This window comes from Lepidochelys olivacea (genome assembly GCF_965140295.1).
Source record: "Lepidochelys olivacea isolate rLepOli2 genome assembly, chromosome: 5".
Classification (NCBI taxonomy): Eukaryota; Metazoa; Chordata; order Testudines; family Cheloniidae; genus Lepidochelys; species Lepidochelys olivacea.
Genome location: NC_140415.1, coordinates 63,003,289 through 63,019,468, shown reverse-complemented (window position 1 = coordinate 63,019,468; position 16,180 = coordinate 63,003,289). Strand labels below are relative to the sequence as shown.

General features: G+C 41.8%; 1 protein-coding gene and 1 long non-coding RNA gene across 3 annotated transcripts in view; one reads left to right on the top strand and one right to left on the bottom strand.

The window, feature by feature from the left end:
* Positions 1-4,591: 4,591 nt before the first annotated feature.
* LOC311521077 lies at positions 4,592-14,718 on the bottom strand. 2 transcript variants are annotated; one of them, XR_014711772.1, is made up of 3 exons: positions 14,586-14,718; positions 8,139-8,221; positions 4,592-5,734 (listed from the first exon to the last, which is right to left on the bottom strand). It is a non-coding gene; the product is annotated as an uncharacterized lncRNA (long non-coding RNA). The 2 variants fall into 2 exon arrangements; XR_014711773.1 differs by lacking the exon at positions 14,586-14,718 and adding an exon at positions 14,004-14,375.
* Positions 14,719-14,959: 241 nt separating this feature from the next.
* The window catches only part of RIOK2 (RIO kinase 2), a 38,963-nt gene continuing 37,742 nt past the window's right edge, over positions 14,960-16,180 (top strand). The window contains exon 1 of the mRNA XM_084629185.1: positions 14,960-15,146. Within this exon, the coding sequence (XP_084485311.1) occupies positions 14,973-15,146 (174 nt within the window). The 5' untranslated portion in view covers positions 14,960-14,972. The remainder of the gene's footprint in view (positions 15,147-16,180) is intronic.

The following is a 16,180-nucleotide window of genomic DNA, read 5'->3' as shown; positions in this document are numbered from 1 at the left end:
AGTGGGACGTACACAAAAGAAGGTAACCTGCTAGGTGAGCTTGCCAAGATAGGCAACCAGAAAAGGGCATTTCAAAAACATGCAGGGTTTTTACAGGGGGAGAGGCAGGCAGTAGAGTTTAAAATTGTGAGCATTGCAGTCACTGTTGTGGGGAATGGGGCATTGTGTGACAGTGACTGGATGACTGCTAGGGTCAACACCTAGGTCAACCTGCTATGTCCTGCAGTGACAACCCTCACATTGCATTTACCAAAGTAGGTCGACTATGCTGTTTTAGGAGGTAGTTTTACTGCATCACCATAATGCGATACTTACATCAACTGAAGACAAATCTGAACATAGACACATGCATAAATAGGTCGACGCAAGGCAACTTACATTGATGTAACTTTATGGTGTAGACCAGGCCTCAGTGTGTATTATGTTAAGCGTGTGCTTAAGTCTTTCCAGGACTTGGGCCTTATTTAGGCAAACAAATCACTGCTTGAATAAGGCACATACACATTACCAAACAGCACTATTAGCCTATACTTTTTATATATCAAATAGATAACAAAAATGTTTTGGGTCTGCTGTAAATATAAGAAAACGAGCTTGATGTGGACACAGTGGCAAAATGAGGACAGACACATGCATGGACTTTAGTGGCAGGCCACAACATTTATTAAACTTTAACACAGGGGTGGGATGCTACCTGCTCATCACCCATACTTTCCTTACCATATAACCTATAATTGGCACCCATACACATAATGCAGGATAGGCTCGCCTCTCTGACTCCTAGCAACCTCTCCCCTGCGAGGGGGAAAGCAAGGTGGGAACCTTGGCCCATGATGGCCACAAGGTCTGACCTCAGCCTACAAAGGACACAAAGTCGTACCCTAATACATGAGCCCAAGGTCCAACACCAAAATCCCAGGTCTTTTACCTCTGGGAACTGTTTATTTTATTCTCTTAAGTGCACTAGAACCTGGCCACAAGTTGCGACAAATAAAAAATTCTATCCTAGTACCTCAGTTAGGTACTAAGCATGTTCCTACTTAACCTACTGTGGCTTGAAGGTGCTCTGAGGAAGGCAAAAAACTCCCTGGGCCTCTGCCAGTTGGCCCACTGGAGAAAAAAATTGATGCCTGACCCCCTAAACAAGTAATCGGCTAGACCCACAGCATCTGTCAGGCAGGGTTCCCATTCCTAGTTCAGATGGGTAGGATAAACTGCTGGAACGCAGCTGAAAGAGGCTCTACATGGCCCTTGTGCTAGGTTAAATCCTGGGAGCTGGTGAATCAGCACCCCTCTCCCAGCTGTCCAATGGTTGCCAGAGACTACCGGGGGAGGCGCTACCTACTGTCCCCTGGTGGATGTCTCCGTCCCTTGCTACTGGGACAATGCCCCTTTCACCACTGGCCCCATCAATCTCTCCCACCCATTGATGTGGGTGCGTGTTGTTTTTCTTTTGAAATGGAAAACAAAGAATAAAGTCAATCTTTATTTTTAAAATAAATATTACTTTTGATTAAATTCACCCTTCTTCCAGCCAAACTTTACATTTTCATTGGGTCTTTTGTGTTCATTTAATTTAACCAGCATCCTCACATGCAAGCTTTTTGACATTACCATTATCTACCTGATAGCTATAGTATACAATCACTGTCTCCAAAAAACTTCATTTTTTAATCCCTTGAGAAATAAGCATCATTTGATTTGGCTATCCAGAAATAATATGCATAACTTTAAACAAAACAGAGTCATTTTTGTGTTTCCAAGTGCTTCATTTTATGTAATCTGAAGGAGTTTGTACACTGACTTTACTTCTGGTTGTGTTTCTATTTTTAGTGGCAGTTTTTGTTTGGAGTGCTATGATAAACACATTCTTTTGCGTGCATCATTTTAAAATTATGTTAAAAGAATATTATGTGTGTCAATAATTGAGAATGCATAAAGGTAACCTGAGAAAAACAAGATGCAGCCAGATCCCAAAGGACTAGTTATAAAAGGTGTTGGGGAAGTGATGGATTCAAAATAATTTTTGCAATTCATTAAAATTTACCATGAGTGTTAAAAATGAGAATTCTGACATAAACTCTATATGTTACTCTACATTAGGACAATACTACATATTTTTTCTATCCTAGTTCTTTCTGCGCTGCACAAGGCTAGAGTTTGTAGATACAGCAAGAGCAGTGAAAGAATGTAAATGAAGTATATTTATATACTGTCTTCTGCATATACAAAGACCAGGTGAAGAATATTATATCTAAGTGAAACTGCAGGGGAGGAATTAGGAAACTGAAACACATCCTAAATAAGGATCACAAACAAATCAATATGCATTCAGATGAGAATTGGCATGGGATGGTGCAGAAGAACTTTGGCAGCTGGAGAGTTGTTTCATTTGCTACGTTGGTCTGCCTTAACCCTGTGAACACCCCATCACATCCTTACAGCTGGTTAAGACTGTGTCACATTGATGAGGCAGAGTAGGGAAACTTTGCTGCCCTTGCTATACCTGTTCTATGAATAAATGTAGTACTTCAGTCTGCAAGTCCCCCTAACCAACAAAAGCACTAAAACACTTCATGAGCACTAAACTTCACACCACAGTCAATCACGAGTATTAAACTAATAATGTGCTTTGTGAGCACTAAAGTTTATAACACAAATTATGAAGAATAGTAGCCTAAGATGATATTATGGGAAAGATTAAACTATGTTAAACTTTTACCTCACCTAATTAGAACTGAAAAGTTCCAGTATTACTTACCCTGAAAATATACACAATACCCCTTTAAAACATTTTCAAGAGGATATTTTCAGACATAATATCAAGGGAATTGACCCCAGGTAGACCTCACACGAACTGGATGAACTACCACTCTGTTGCAAAGAGAGTTGGTTTACCACCAACCAAGATTCATGAGGTGACTCAACACCATCATGGCCAATGCCAACTACTGACTTGCGGATCTAAGAAGGAATATGCAAATAAAGTTTGAGGATCACTGCGGGCTCGTTAAACCAACTTTTAGTTCAGACATTTTTCCACTATTAGTTGAATACAGATGTCAGTGTAACTAAATTGAGAATTGTAACAGTACCAGATCTAATCCCAGGAGACCTGTTACTGGCTTTCATTTGAAAAGGGCCACCTGCAGTAATAAATTTGTGACCATTCATATGTACCCTGAGAACAGTGGCTTTCTAAAACTACTATGAAAGAGCCTAGTATATGAACCACACTGTTCAAGCCTTACTTTCAACAAGAGCTTTTGGGTGTTTATAAATCTACCTTCAGAAAGGAATGTACAGCATTTGTAAATCTGGCAGGGATACTGCTATTCATTAGGAAAGCTTTACTAACACTCATTTTCTCTATGCTAATCTTCTTAATATATGGATCAAAGCTACAATATTCAGAAATATCAAAATGCACATTCTTGTTTTTCATGAAGTTAATGTCAGCGAAAGTTTGTTGACAAACCAATAATCACTTTTTATAAAAAGAAAAGGAGTACTTGCTTAGAGACTAACCAATTTATTTGAGCTTATGCTCAAATAAATTGGTTAGTCTCTAAGGTGCCACAAGTACTCCTTTTCCTTTTTGCAAATACAGACTAACACGGCTGTTACTCTGAAACCTGTCACTTTTTATAGTTTTCATTAGTTTTGTTATATCAGTGCAGACTCTTACAAACATTTTTATACCAGTTAAACTTGTGACTGTTGCACTCATAATGAATTTTTAAGAAAGATTCCTTATTGACTGTTTCTGCTGGAAGTTTAACATTTCATTTTATTTGAATTAACTGTCAAGTTGTCTTCTTGTAAGCAATGAATGTTTTCATGTGGTGTTATATTAAGAGGACTTAGCAGGGCTTGATTCATTTGGAAGCTAAGGTACATCAGCATATCTTACACCAGAAAAAGTGTTTTAAACAGACAGGCACTTAAATGTCCTACAGTCTGGAGAAAACTATAAAAGCTAACATTCCTTGTCCAAAGCCAAGAACATGAAGCTCAGTACAGTCTTTATATGGAAACATTCCAAATGTCAGTATTTAATAAACTAGCAAGGTGTAGTGGGTTAATAGTCTAATTTTTCACCTGGAGACAGCTAGATTGAGAAACCAACTCACAGATTCAGGTATTCTCAGTGTTCTAAAGATACATCAGAAAGCCACCACATTCATTGGGGCAGTTGACAAACTGCTCAAGAGAGGCCAAGAAGTGAATCTGGAAGAGGTGCGTGAAACTCATTATGTCATGAAAATGTCCATAAATGAACAACAGAACAGCAGTGAAAGAAAATTAAGAATTTAGCTTTAACATTCACACCACACTGGACATGAATTAGCATAAGTCACAATCCTATGTGTGTTTTCCTACTTAAATCCACTGATCTTCTAACAGATTAACCACACTTTCCTACCCTTTTAACATATTTTGCACTTCATAAACATTAATACACCAGAGGCAAATGTGGCTAATGAATTCCACACTATAAATTGTCCTTAATACAGCCATGGCTTAGAAAGCTAATTAGAAAGAAATAAACTAAACCACAGAATAGGTTATTATTCAACTTTTTCCTTTATACTCTTTATGTAGTTTAAATACAGCATACACCGTTTCTTGGAATTCAGTTTGTGAAAGCAGGAAGGAACACAAATGATTACTGTACATGAATTACATTAAGAATGAAGATCCGAGTTAACAGCCAACCATCAAAACAAGTACAGACAACATGTAGGGCAGACAAAGTACATAAACCTCTTCACAAATGTGAATCCTGTTTTTAGACAAAGACACTGGATGTATTCAATTAAGTAATAATTTCATAACTTGTCATTCCAATAAAAATAATACAACTAAAAAAGAAAAAGATGACATTAAAAAGTTTGATCACCCAAATTTCAGGTCCAACAGATAAAAATATAAATATATATTCTCCATGTGAAGATTAAGAGGCCAAAGTTTAAGCTAATGGAAGAATACTCTTCATGTCACCTAAATAACTTCACAAGGAAACTGGGATGAAAAAAGAAGGGTCTTTAGGCAGTTACACAAATTCAGTAGCAGAAAGTGAAGATTTCATCATATAAATATACATTCAAGACACACACCTACCACTACTTTTTCTGGTATCATTTTAGAAAGTATTTGAGGAGATGCCAATGCTTTTCCATTATTATGAAATGACAAGTTATAACTAGGAAGCAAAACGAATGTATTTGTTAAACTTCCACTGCTGCAAATAAAATAATTTACATACAGAACAGTTTAAGAGAATAAAATAGAACGTTATTGCCTCTCAATTCATAAACATCCAGTTTAATGATCAACAATACACAGGGCTTGAAAAAGGGCCCTGGTAGAGTCAGAGATTTTAAGTTCATAAGGGTCCATTATGATGATTACATGTAGTCTGACTTCCTGAAGACAACAGATTTCCTCCAGTGACTCCTGTTCTAGCCCGAAACCTTGTAATTACATTCTATAATGTTTAGAAAGGCATCCCATCTTGATTTAAAGATTCCACGAAAAGGTTACCACATCCCTTGTAATATGCTCTACTGGATAATTACCCTCACTTAAAATGTTCATCTGATTTCTCAATCAATGTTTTCTATCTTCAACTTCCAGACACTGGATTTTATTATGCATTTGTCCGCCAGATTAAAAAGTCTTCTTGTAGAAGGTATCTTCTCCACATGTAGTCCCCTATTAACAACCTTTCCTGCAACAAAATTAAATTGAGCTCCTTTAGTCTCTCACCCCAAGGTATATTTTCCAGTTCTCAAATCATTCTTGGAGCTCTTCCCTGAATCCTGTCCAATTTTTCAATATCCTTTTAGAAGTGACAACAGAAATGGACATAATATTGACCTACTTGTCTCACCAAAGCCACATGCAAAGGTAATGTCACTTCTCTCCTTCTGATTGATATTGCCTCTTAATACCTCCAAATATTGCATTATCCCTTTTTGCCACAGTTCATGTTTAGCTGGTGATCTTAAATGACTACTAAGTCCTTTTCAAAGACACGGCTTTCCAAAATACCTCAATCCTGTAAGCATGGCCAACATTCTTTGCTGCTAGATGACTGACCTTTCATTTTGTTATACAGGTTGAACCTCTCTAATCTGGCACTCCCTGGTCCGGCAACATCCATGGTCTGGCACAGGCACCAGCTCCATGGGTGCTCCAGCCCCGGAGCACCCACAGGGAAAAATTAGTGGGTGAGGAGCATCCACCGGCACCAAGCTCCCCACCCCCAGTCCCACTCCCCCTGCGCCTCTCGCGCGCCGGCGGCCCGTGCTTACCAATTCCTCCTCCTCCTCCCTCCCAGCACTTCCAGAGCACCGCAAACACCTGATTCGTGGCATTCAAGCTCTAGGAGGGAAGGGGAAGACTTGGGGCCAGCGGCTGAGACCTGAGGCCGGCAGCCGTGACCCCGGCTGGGGGGCCAGCAGCCATGTCAAGGTTCCTTCCCCACTCTGAACTCTAGGGTACAGATGTGGGTACCTGCACGAAAACCTCCTAAGCTTACTTTTACCAGCTTAGGTTAAAACTTCCCCAAGGTACAAACTATTTTACCTTTTTGCCCTTGGACTTTTGCTGCCACCACCAAACATCTAACCGGGTTTATTATTGGGAAAGAGTCATTTGGAAACGTCTTTCCCCCAAAAATCCTCACCAAAATCTTGCACCCCCATTCCTGGGGAAGGTTTGATAAAAATCCTCACCAATTTGCATAGGTGACCACAGACTCAAACCCTTGGATCTTAAGAACAATGAAAAAAGCATTCAGTTTCTTACAAGAAGAATTTTAATAGAAGAAAAAGTAAAAAGAATCACCTCTGTAAAATCAGGATGGTAAATACCTTACAGGGTAATTAGATTCAAAACATAGAGAATCCCTCTAGGTAAAACCTTAAGTTACAAAAAGATACAAAAATAGGAATATCCATTCCATTCAGCACAGCTTTTTTCCTCAGCCATTTAAAGAAATCATAATCTAACGCATATCTAGCTAGATTACTTACTAAGTTCTAAGACTCCATTCCTGTTCTGTCTCCAGCAAAAGCATCACACAGACAGACCCAGACCCTTTGTTTCTCCCCCCCTTCCAGCTTTGAAAGTATCTTGTCTCCTCATTGGTCATTTTGGTCAGGCGCCAGCGAGGTTAACCTAGCTTCTTAACCCTTTACAGGTGAAAGGGCTTTTCCTCGGCCAGGAGGGCTTTTAAAGGTGTTTACCCTTCCCTTTATATTTATGACAAGCAGTGACCCCAGGTGGCAGTGGGGCCCCCAGATGGGGGGGGGGGCAAGCTGGGTGCAAAGCCTGGGTCTGCTACAGCACCCCCCGCACCCCTACTTCCCACGCCTATGGAGACCTGCTGACACTCTGCATTAACCTCCTGTGGTTCGGCACTGGTCAAGTCCCAAGGGTGCCAGATTAGAGAGGTTCAATCTGTATTACAACTAGAGCTGGTTGAAAGTATTCAAATTTCAAAATTTTCCAATGAAAAAATGGGACAATTTTTAGTAAAAATGTCTGCTGAAAAAGTCATCTCATATTTCAGACCGCTCTAATTAATGTACATGCTGTTTATTATGTCCACCTGTAACATACCCAGGGTACAATCTGGACTATTAAGTAACTGTGCCATCCCTGCTCTTACCTGTGATGCTTTTCTGCTGTGGTCTCCAGCCAGCATGTAAGTTAGTCCTATGTACACCTATGTCTGTGTGCACTGGCACCCTGCTAGTCACCTCCAGGCTTTTACTAGCTGAATCACATTGCAGGATGACCCCAATACACGCCCAGCCCCAGATTTTCTGCAGAAATTTACATCTGGTACTTCCCAGCCCTCTCCTGAACAATACAAGCTTATATAAAGTCCATCATTTCATTAATAGAAATGATATGCACAAACCTTGTTACTCCAGCTGGAGTTTCCCAAACATACTAATTCAAACAGTGGTTATATAAAACAATAAAACAAATGTATTAACTACAGAGAGATATATTTTACGTGCATACAAGTAATGAGGCAAAATGTTACAAGAATAATAAAGATAAAATGCAACTAGTGCCTAACTTAAACTATGTTAAATTCAAAACAAAGTTTTTCTCACCACGTGTTTCAAACTCCTTAGGCCAGGATCCCTTCTTCTGTGTAATGGCTGCTTCCTTTGTTCCTTCTTGTGCAGTGAACTGGCTGAGAGAGACAGAAGAGGAGGGGTACTTTAGGGTGTCTGCCCCTTCTTTTTATAGTCCTGTCTACCCTTTGAGAAGCATTTCCAGCTGGGAGCATAGCGACAGGAAGACTGTGTGGATGGGAACCCCATACTGTTTCTTTGCTAAGATGTAGATTTTCTGCTTTTGCCCATTTCTTGCCAACAAATAGCCACTTAGCAATTAATGGTCCACTGACCTTGTTTACATCTGGCTGAGGCATCAGCTGCCCTTTGTCTCTGAGGAACTGGTTTGTTCACTACCCAGATTTGGAACATGTTTTAATAACACCATACAGTGGAATCTTATAACTTTACATACAGTGTTGCCACACATATTTTATGGTTTTTAAATAATACTTCACAGGGCATACTTTGTATAAAGATTATTACAATAGTGTGCAAGTGGGGAAATACAGGGGTACAGTCTATCACACCATTCTACAAAGTGATCCAGATTGCTCTCTAACAATGACCTGTCCTCGATATTATTTGCCACCGCATTTCTCTTTGTGCCATCTACAAACTTTATTAGAAGTGACTTTACATTTTTCTTCCAGAACATCACTAAAAATGTTGACTAGCATAAAGCCACTGAAGCAGATTTTGGAACCACTTAATGACTTGTCTAAAATTTTAATTTATATTAGCATTTACAAATTAACTGTGATATAGCTTAACCTCCCACTAAACACACAAAACACATTTTTGGAACGTACCATCTACAAATAGCAGATGCTAAACGCTTAATGTTCTCTCTCATTCCACAAGTGCACAAGGTCACCAGGTGTATATTCAGTGTAATGTGCTCTCTGGGTTTCTTCTCAAACATGATAATTCTACACACTAATGTGAATCTAAACAACTCAATGGGTTGAAGCCTTCCATTTCTATTGGCTCACATTTTCATATAAACTTCCTGGTTCCTTATTCATATTTTATGTCAGCCTGGAATCAGACATTTGACTCCTTTGTATGTTTGCTCTTCCAATACCTCCCCTGTGTTAGGGGAAAACTTTGCTTTCCTGTGTAACCATATGCTTCTCAACATCTTACAGAGGTAACTAATACTAGATTAATTTCACTGACCCATATTAAACCAACATTTGGAAGAGCTTTCTCTCTATATTGCAAGGTACAGACAGATCATTTTCTCATAAATATTGCCAGAATTGTATTGGCAGAAAACCTAAGTTTTCCAGGTGGGCTAAACATCTACACTGTACTGTTTTATTAAAGCTCATTAAAGACTGAATTTCACATGTGGCACTAAAACTAACTTTAATCTGATTGCATCTGAAGAAGTGGTTTTTTTACCCACAAAAGTTTATGCCCAAATAAATCTGTTAGTCTTTAAGGTGCCACCGGACTCCTTGTTGCTTTAATCTGATAAAGTATGATGGGATCTTAGTTCTAGTATGTGTTAAAAATAGGAACACATCTGATTTCAAAAATAAAACCACGCCTGGGGAAAGAAGCAAGCCAGAAGCTGAGTGGCCTGGGTGTCACTGTTCTTTTGAAATCAGAGAGGTCAGTGGCCTGTGCTCCCCTACTGATATTGCAGAAGGGGATGAGGTTGAAGCAGAGTAGCCAGACACTGTTAACCCTCACTGAGAATTTGACAGCCAACTGTTGAGCTGCTACTGATATGCCAGAATGCTACGGAAGGGCAAGGCTAGAGAACAGACTGAGTGACCCAGATAGAACTATGGTTTTAAATGCAGGGGAAGGAGGAATTAGGAATGGGGGCGTGTATAAGTGGATTTATGTATATGGGGTACACGTGTGGTGATGAAGGAAGAGGAGATTGAGAGTGTTGCCTTTTTCCAAGCAGGAGATTTCATGATTCAGTTTCCCATCTGAAGCAGAAATCAATGACAGAATAAGGTACTTCCTCAGGGCTTGTTCACAATTATTTTGCAAAAGCTTCTGGGCTAAGGTGCCACTGCCCTGTGCCAAGTAGCAGTTGCCTTGGGCCTCTCTTTCTGGTCTCACACTAATCTCTGTGGCTTTCCTGCCCCAGCTTCTGAACTTTACAAGTATTTTAACCTTCTAGCTCACAGCAGCTCCTCTGGAACAAACTTGGCATCAGTCTTCCTTTTGTGCAGCTGCTTTGCAATACAAAGGAAGCTTGCCAAAGAAATGTGCTTTAACCCACCAATCTCCTCAGCTAGAGTTTAGATGCTTGTACAGCAAAGACCCAGTTCAGCATAACAGGAAAAACATTTTAAAGAAGTTTTGAGGAGAGAAAGATCAATCCAGAAAGAATAAGATTATTTGCAGTGGAGTGGGTGAGACAAACTAATTCAGACATTTTGTAGGAGATCTGCCACTCCAAGAACTGCTGCCATTACCTAGAAACTAGCTATGCTGTTCATGGTTATTTGTGTGACAGCAGCACTTAGTATTGGGGTGTGCCTCCAGGGAATAGGCATAGTAAAGACAGTGCCCAGGGTGGGCCTCCGGTCACAGTCCTCAGTTTTGTTATGGGAATAAAACTTGTTAAAGCAGTGGGTACTCATACTCCCATATATCTGACACAAACTTAAAGGCTGCATCAAAAAACAACTGCTCAACATCGACAGCAACACAAGAAATGGGAAGCAGATCCTGAATTAAAAGTATACATCTTTGTAGTTGTTTAATTTTTTTTCTAGCGACAAATATTACAGTTTGACCTATTTTTGTGCTTCTAATTTAATTTCTTTAAATGTGTAGACAATGGGCTTGATTCAACAACATATGCATCCCAAAATTTCTTTTATGTGATTTTTACATCTCTTTTACAAATATTTGTCAGTAAAACAAATAATCATTATAAATTGTTCTTTTTTGTTTTGAGAGGGGTGGGAAAGGTTATTTTATTGTTCAAAACTAAGTTTATACTAACAGTGCTTCATTGTTAACTTGACTGTGAGGTTTTCACGGTTATTCTCTGTAGATTGACTGTGGCCTCTGCAAGGGAATGCCTTTGTGGCTTTCTGTGCTGTGTCATTGCACTCTGCATCTGTAGAAGAATCTTCTGGCACACTCCAAATTGCAGAAGCATATTTCAAACACCCAAAAAGAGAAGGCACCAAGTGAACTACAGTCAATTCAGCAAAAAGAAAAGGAGTACTTGTGGCACCTTAGAGACTAACCAATTTATTTGAGCATGAGCTTTCGTGAGCTACAGCTCACTTCATCGGATGCATCCAATTTATTTGAGCATGAGCTTTCGTGAGCTACATAAATTGGTTAGTCTCTAAGGTGCCACAAGTACTCCTTTTCTTTTTGCGAATACAGACTAACACGGCTGTTACTCTGAAACCAGTCAATTCAGCAGTATTTCATTTGGAATATTTCAGGGGAATAAGAAGAAGCAGAATTAAAACTGGCTTGCTATATAGCACAGCACAGCTCAAGCAGTTGACCATTAAAGACAGCTAATCCCATCACTGAATCCTACCTCTAAAGTGTCATAGACATTTGCACTTCATCATACCAAATGTAAATCACTCAATGTTTTGGGTCTTGAGCTGCACAAGGAACTACTCGCAGATATTGGTGACAGCTTCTTTTCACTTCTAATTGATGAGAACACTGGTATAATACTAACAAAGGCTCTTTCTGTTGTGATTAGATACTCTAGTTTTTCAAAAAGCAAAATGGTGTCAATTTTCTTCAGCATTATTCCTGTAACTGACACTGATGCAGACTCATTAGTACATTCTTTGCATAACGCTTTAAAAGAGATGATCTGGACTTGAAAAAATACATTGGCATTGGTGTAGAAGATGCCAACGTTATGGCTGGATGCAACCATTCAGTATACAAGATACTGAAGAAAAAGGTGCCACACATAGAGGGCTGGACAAGAAGCAACAGGGTCCAACTAAGCATAGCAGATTTATATTAAATCTCAGAGAAAACTTCCTTACTGTAAGAACATTAGGAAATGGAATAGACTGCCTAAGGAGGTTGCGGAAGCTCCTTCACTGGAGGTTTTCAAAAGGAGGCTGGATACCCGTCTGTCTTAGATTGTTTAGACACAATAAATCCTGCATCTTGGCAGGGGGTTAGACTAGATGACCCTTATGGTCCCCTGCTAACCCCACCCTGGTAAAGTTCTTTTGCCATTTTCTAAACCTAGTTGGAAGCAAATCAACTGAAGTATTACCAACAAATTTGGATTTCCTTGTGCATAAAATCCCGTTCTCACATAGTTCAAAGAGAAAATTTTTGTACAGGGAACGGTACAAGACTACAGAAGGTTCTGAACAAAGAATGATGATTCAACCAGCGGCAACTAGGTGGCTCACTCAGGGAGAATGCATTTCCACTATTTGGAAGAAGTGGGATGCTCTTAACTTACACTTTCAATTGTAAAAGGACTCAGAATGGTGTTACACAGCAAGTCTCCTTAGTAGCATATTGGCTGACACAACAAACATTATCCAATCTTCTTGAAATAAACACTTTGTGACCTTAACAAAATCAACACTGTTCCAGGCAGGCCCTACAAGCTTTTTCATGATTTAATGATGTACTGTCAGTCACGGTTGAAACTTATAGTTAATCCGAGTCAACTAAAGAAAATTCCCTCCTCAGAACTGGCCATTTTAACTCTGACGCATACATCATGCCCAATTCTGCCACATAACCGGGTTATGACTTCAATTGCTAAGTTTATATTGTGAAAGACAAAGCAGCTGTTCAGACGGTGAAGAATAAGTGCAAGGCTATGCTGGTGCAGATGGCTCACAAACTGAGGAGTCGACTATCAACAAACATTCATATTCATTAGAACCTCAGAGTTACAAACAAACACCTCATTTGGACCCTGAAGTCTGCAATCAGGCAGCACCATATACAAAAAAAAGCAAATCTACTACAGTACCGTCTTAAACATAAACTACTAAAAAAATAAAGGGAAATTTAAAAAAAAAGATTTGACAAGGTAAGAAAACTTTCTGTGCTTGTTTAATTTAAATTAAGATGGTTAAAAGCAGCATTTTTCTTTCACATAGTAAAGTTCCAAAGCTGCATTAAGTCAGTGTTCAGTTGTAAACTTTTGAAAGAACGATAATGTTTTGTTCAGAATTATGAACATTTCAGAGTTATGAACAACCTCCATTCCCAAGGTGTTCGTAACTCTGAGGTTCTACTGTATTGGAAAAACTGGACACGCTACACCCAAAAGATGCAGTGTGTACAAGTTAAAAGCCCAATCACCAGCCTTGCACAGCAGTGCCACATCACATCAAGAAATACAGAAGACTGAGGAGGAATGGTGTAACTCAGCAAACAAAAGGTGGAATACAAGTGACTAATCATCTTTCTGGTTTCAAGTGTTTAACAGTATGAACGCTGCAGAAGACAGGTAATATGATTATGTTGCACAGCTTGCCCCAACCACGTTGACTCCACTTATTTCAAATGGCACGGTGAAAAGAACTGTAAATACTGCAACTAGTACGAAAACAAAACAGAAATCAACTGCAAGGAGGACATTAGAAAGCCTGCTGTGGGTGAAATATGGCTTGCAGCGGAGGGGGTAGCACGGCAGGAACTTTCAACTAAAACAGAAAATGCTGCAGAAATTCACCTGCAAAATATATAACGACCCTGGAGCAGGACTGCCTGGATGTCCCTCTGTTGGCTGACTGGATGGGGGAAATGGCTCATTTAATCAATACAAATGGTATATCGACCCCAGGCACCCTAATAACTTTTATAAAATGTAAGTAAAGTTTAAGTTTAAGTTACGTTAAGTTAAAAAATCACTTTTTGTTGTTGTTGAATAGGGATGCAAGTCAGATGCATGCCCACGCAGGGAAAGCTACTGCAAACGGGGAGCTTGTTGCCATCACTAGCTCAGCAATCTTCAGCTGAGAGTCGTTTCCGGCACCCCTGGAACGGGCCAGGCGCGGTGCAGACGGACACTGCTCCAGGGCAACACACGGAGACCAGGGTCGGCACGGACCGCGGAGAGACACCCACGGACCTCGCAGCCCCCAACATGGAGGCTCCGCGAGAAGCCCACGTGCCCCGCAACCCATCAGTTCGGCGTGGCGGCCCGGTTACCCGACCCGAGACACTCTCGTGCCCCGTGCACAGGGCTGGGCGGATCCGCTCTACACCCGCCTCCTTGCCTCAGAGCCCCTTCGCGCATGCGCGCTTGGAAATGTAACGTTCTGCCCTCACCCTCCACCCCATGCGCGATAGCCCACCGAGCATCCGCCCACTCGTCCCGCGAAACCCAACGCGCAGGCGCAGTAGGCTCACACTGCCCTAGTGGCGCAAGCGCAGTTGCAGCCGGCATCGCCACTTTGGTCGTCAGTTTGGGGGTATAACTTTGTAAGTTACCTTTGTCGGGGGCAGCGGTAGGTGTCCGCGGTGGCGGCCTCTGGAGTTCATTGTCCGTGCGGTGGTCAGTCGCTGGGACAGAGCCTCTGCTTCGGGAAACGAGTTACTTCTCTTTCTCTCGCAGAAGGACGCTTCTCCTAGGCAGCCGATCCTGGCAGATATATATACGGCTCATGGTAAAACAACCCAGAGCGAAAAGGTAGTCAGTTAATCCAGCCTGGCCCTATGAAAGCAGCCCAAGAGAACGCGTATTCTACGATGGATCTGTCGCAAGGTTACGCGGACTTATGTCCGACCAGAAATATAAATGTTTATGCAGCTGCTAGGACCTGACCTGCACAGCTTGGCGGAAGTGACGTCAGCTTTCGCGCTTCCCAGCGTTTGCGCATGCGGGCAGTGGCAGAACTGGGACACGGGGTTCCGGGACTCGGCTCCTTGTGGCTGGGGCAAGAACCACGCCTCTGGCCGGTGGCACGGGAGGAGCAGGGCGAGGCCATGGGCCGGCTGAACGTGGTGATGCTGCGCTACCTCTCCCGCGACCACTTCAGAGTCCTGACGGCGGTAAGGAGGCAGCCGGGGCGGGCCGGGGAAGCCACGGGGCCGGGCTGGGGGCGGGCCGCAACCGCGGGGCAGTGGGAGAGAACGCGGCAGGAAATAGCCAAGCTGGCTGCGTTCATCGGTGTGGCCGCGCTCCCGAGGCCGGGCAGGGTCGGTGCTTGGCGGGGAGGCCGGGCTTCCGCAGGAGGTGGGGCTGGTGCTGTCCTTAACAAGGGAAATACAGAGCGTGGAGCTAGTCACTGTTCACCGAGGGTGACACCGGTGTGAGGTGCCCTGGTTCTGCTCAGATGTGTCACCTGGCGATCAGTGGGGGGAGGGATAGCTCAGTGGTTTGAGCATTGGCCTGCTAAACCCAGGGTTGTGAGTTCAATCCTTGAGAGGGCCATTTGGGGCAAAAAATGGGGATTGGCCCTGCTTTGAGCAGGGGGTTGGACTAGATGACCTCCTGAGGTCCCTTCCAACCCTGATATTCTATGATTCAGTGAGTTCGGGGGTTGTTCGATTCTCCCGGCTGTGTCAGACAAGCAGTGTAAAGGTTTTGGTTGGATACGCTGTTAATATCCTGATGTACATTGTTGGGTGGTGGTGTTGGCTGTTGCTGTGTTCCACCCCAAGTGCAGCTGTGATTCGGTCTCTGAAGCAGCTTCTCTGTAAATTGGAAAAGGCTTTGGAATTGTTTCCGATGAAAGACGCTCATTACCTGGTTAAGCAGAGCTGGATTTCCAGTCACTTACTGAAGTATGGGGGTGGGACGACAAGGAGTACTTGTGGCACCTTAGAGACTAACCAATTTATTTGGGCATAAGCTTTCATGGGCTTCTGATCCAGTGGGTTTTAGCCCACAAAAGCTTATGCCCCAACACATTTTTTAGTCTCTAAGGTGCCACAAGTATGCCTCGGTTTTTTGTTTTTGTTTTTGTTTTGCTGATACAGACTCACACAGCTACCACTCTGAAGTATGGGGGTGTCAACGTTAGGCTTTTTCCCCATAAAAATTTCCCATCATTTCAGTTCTGCCTGTGATAGTAATAGTGGGC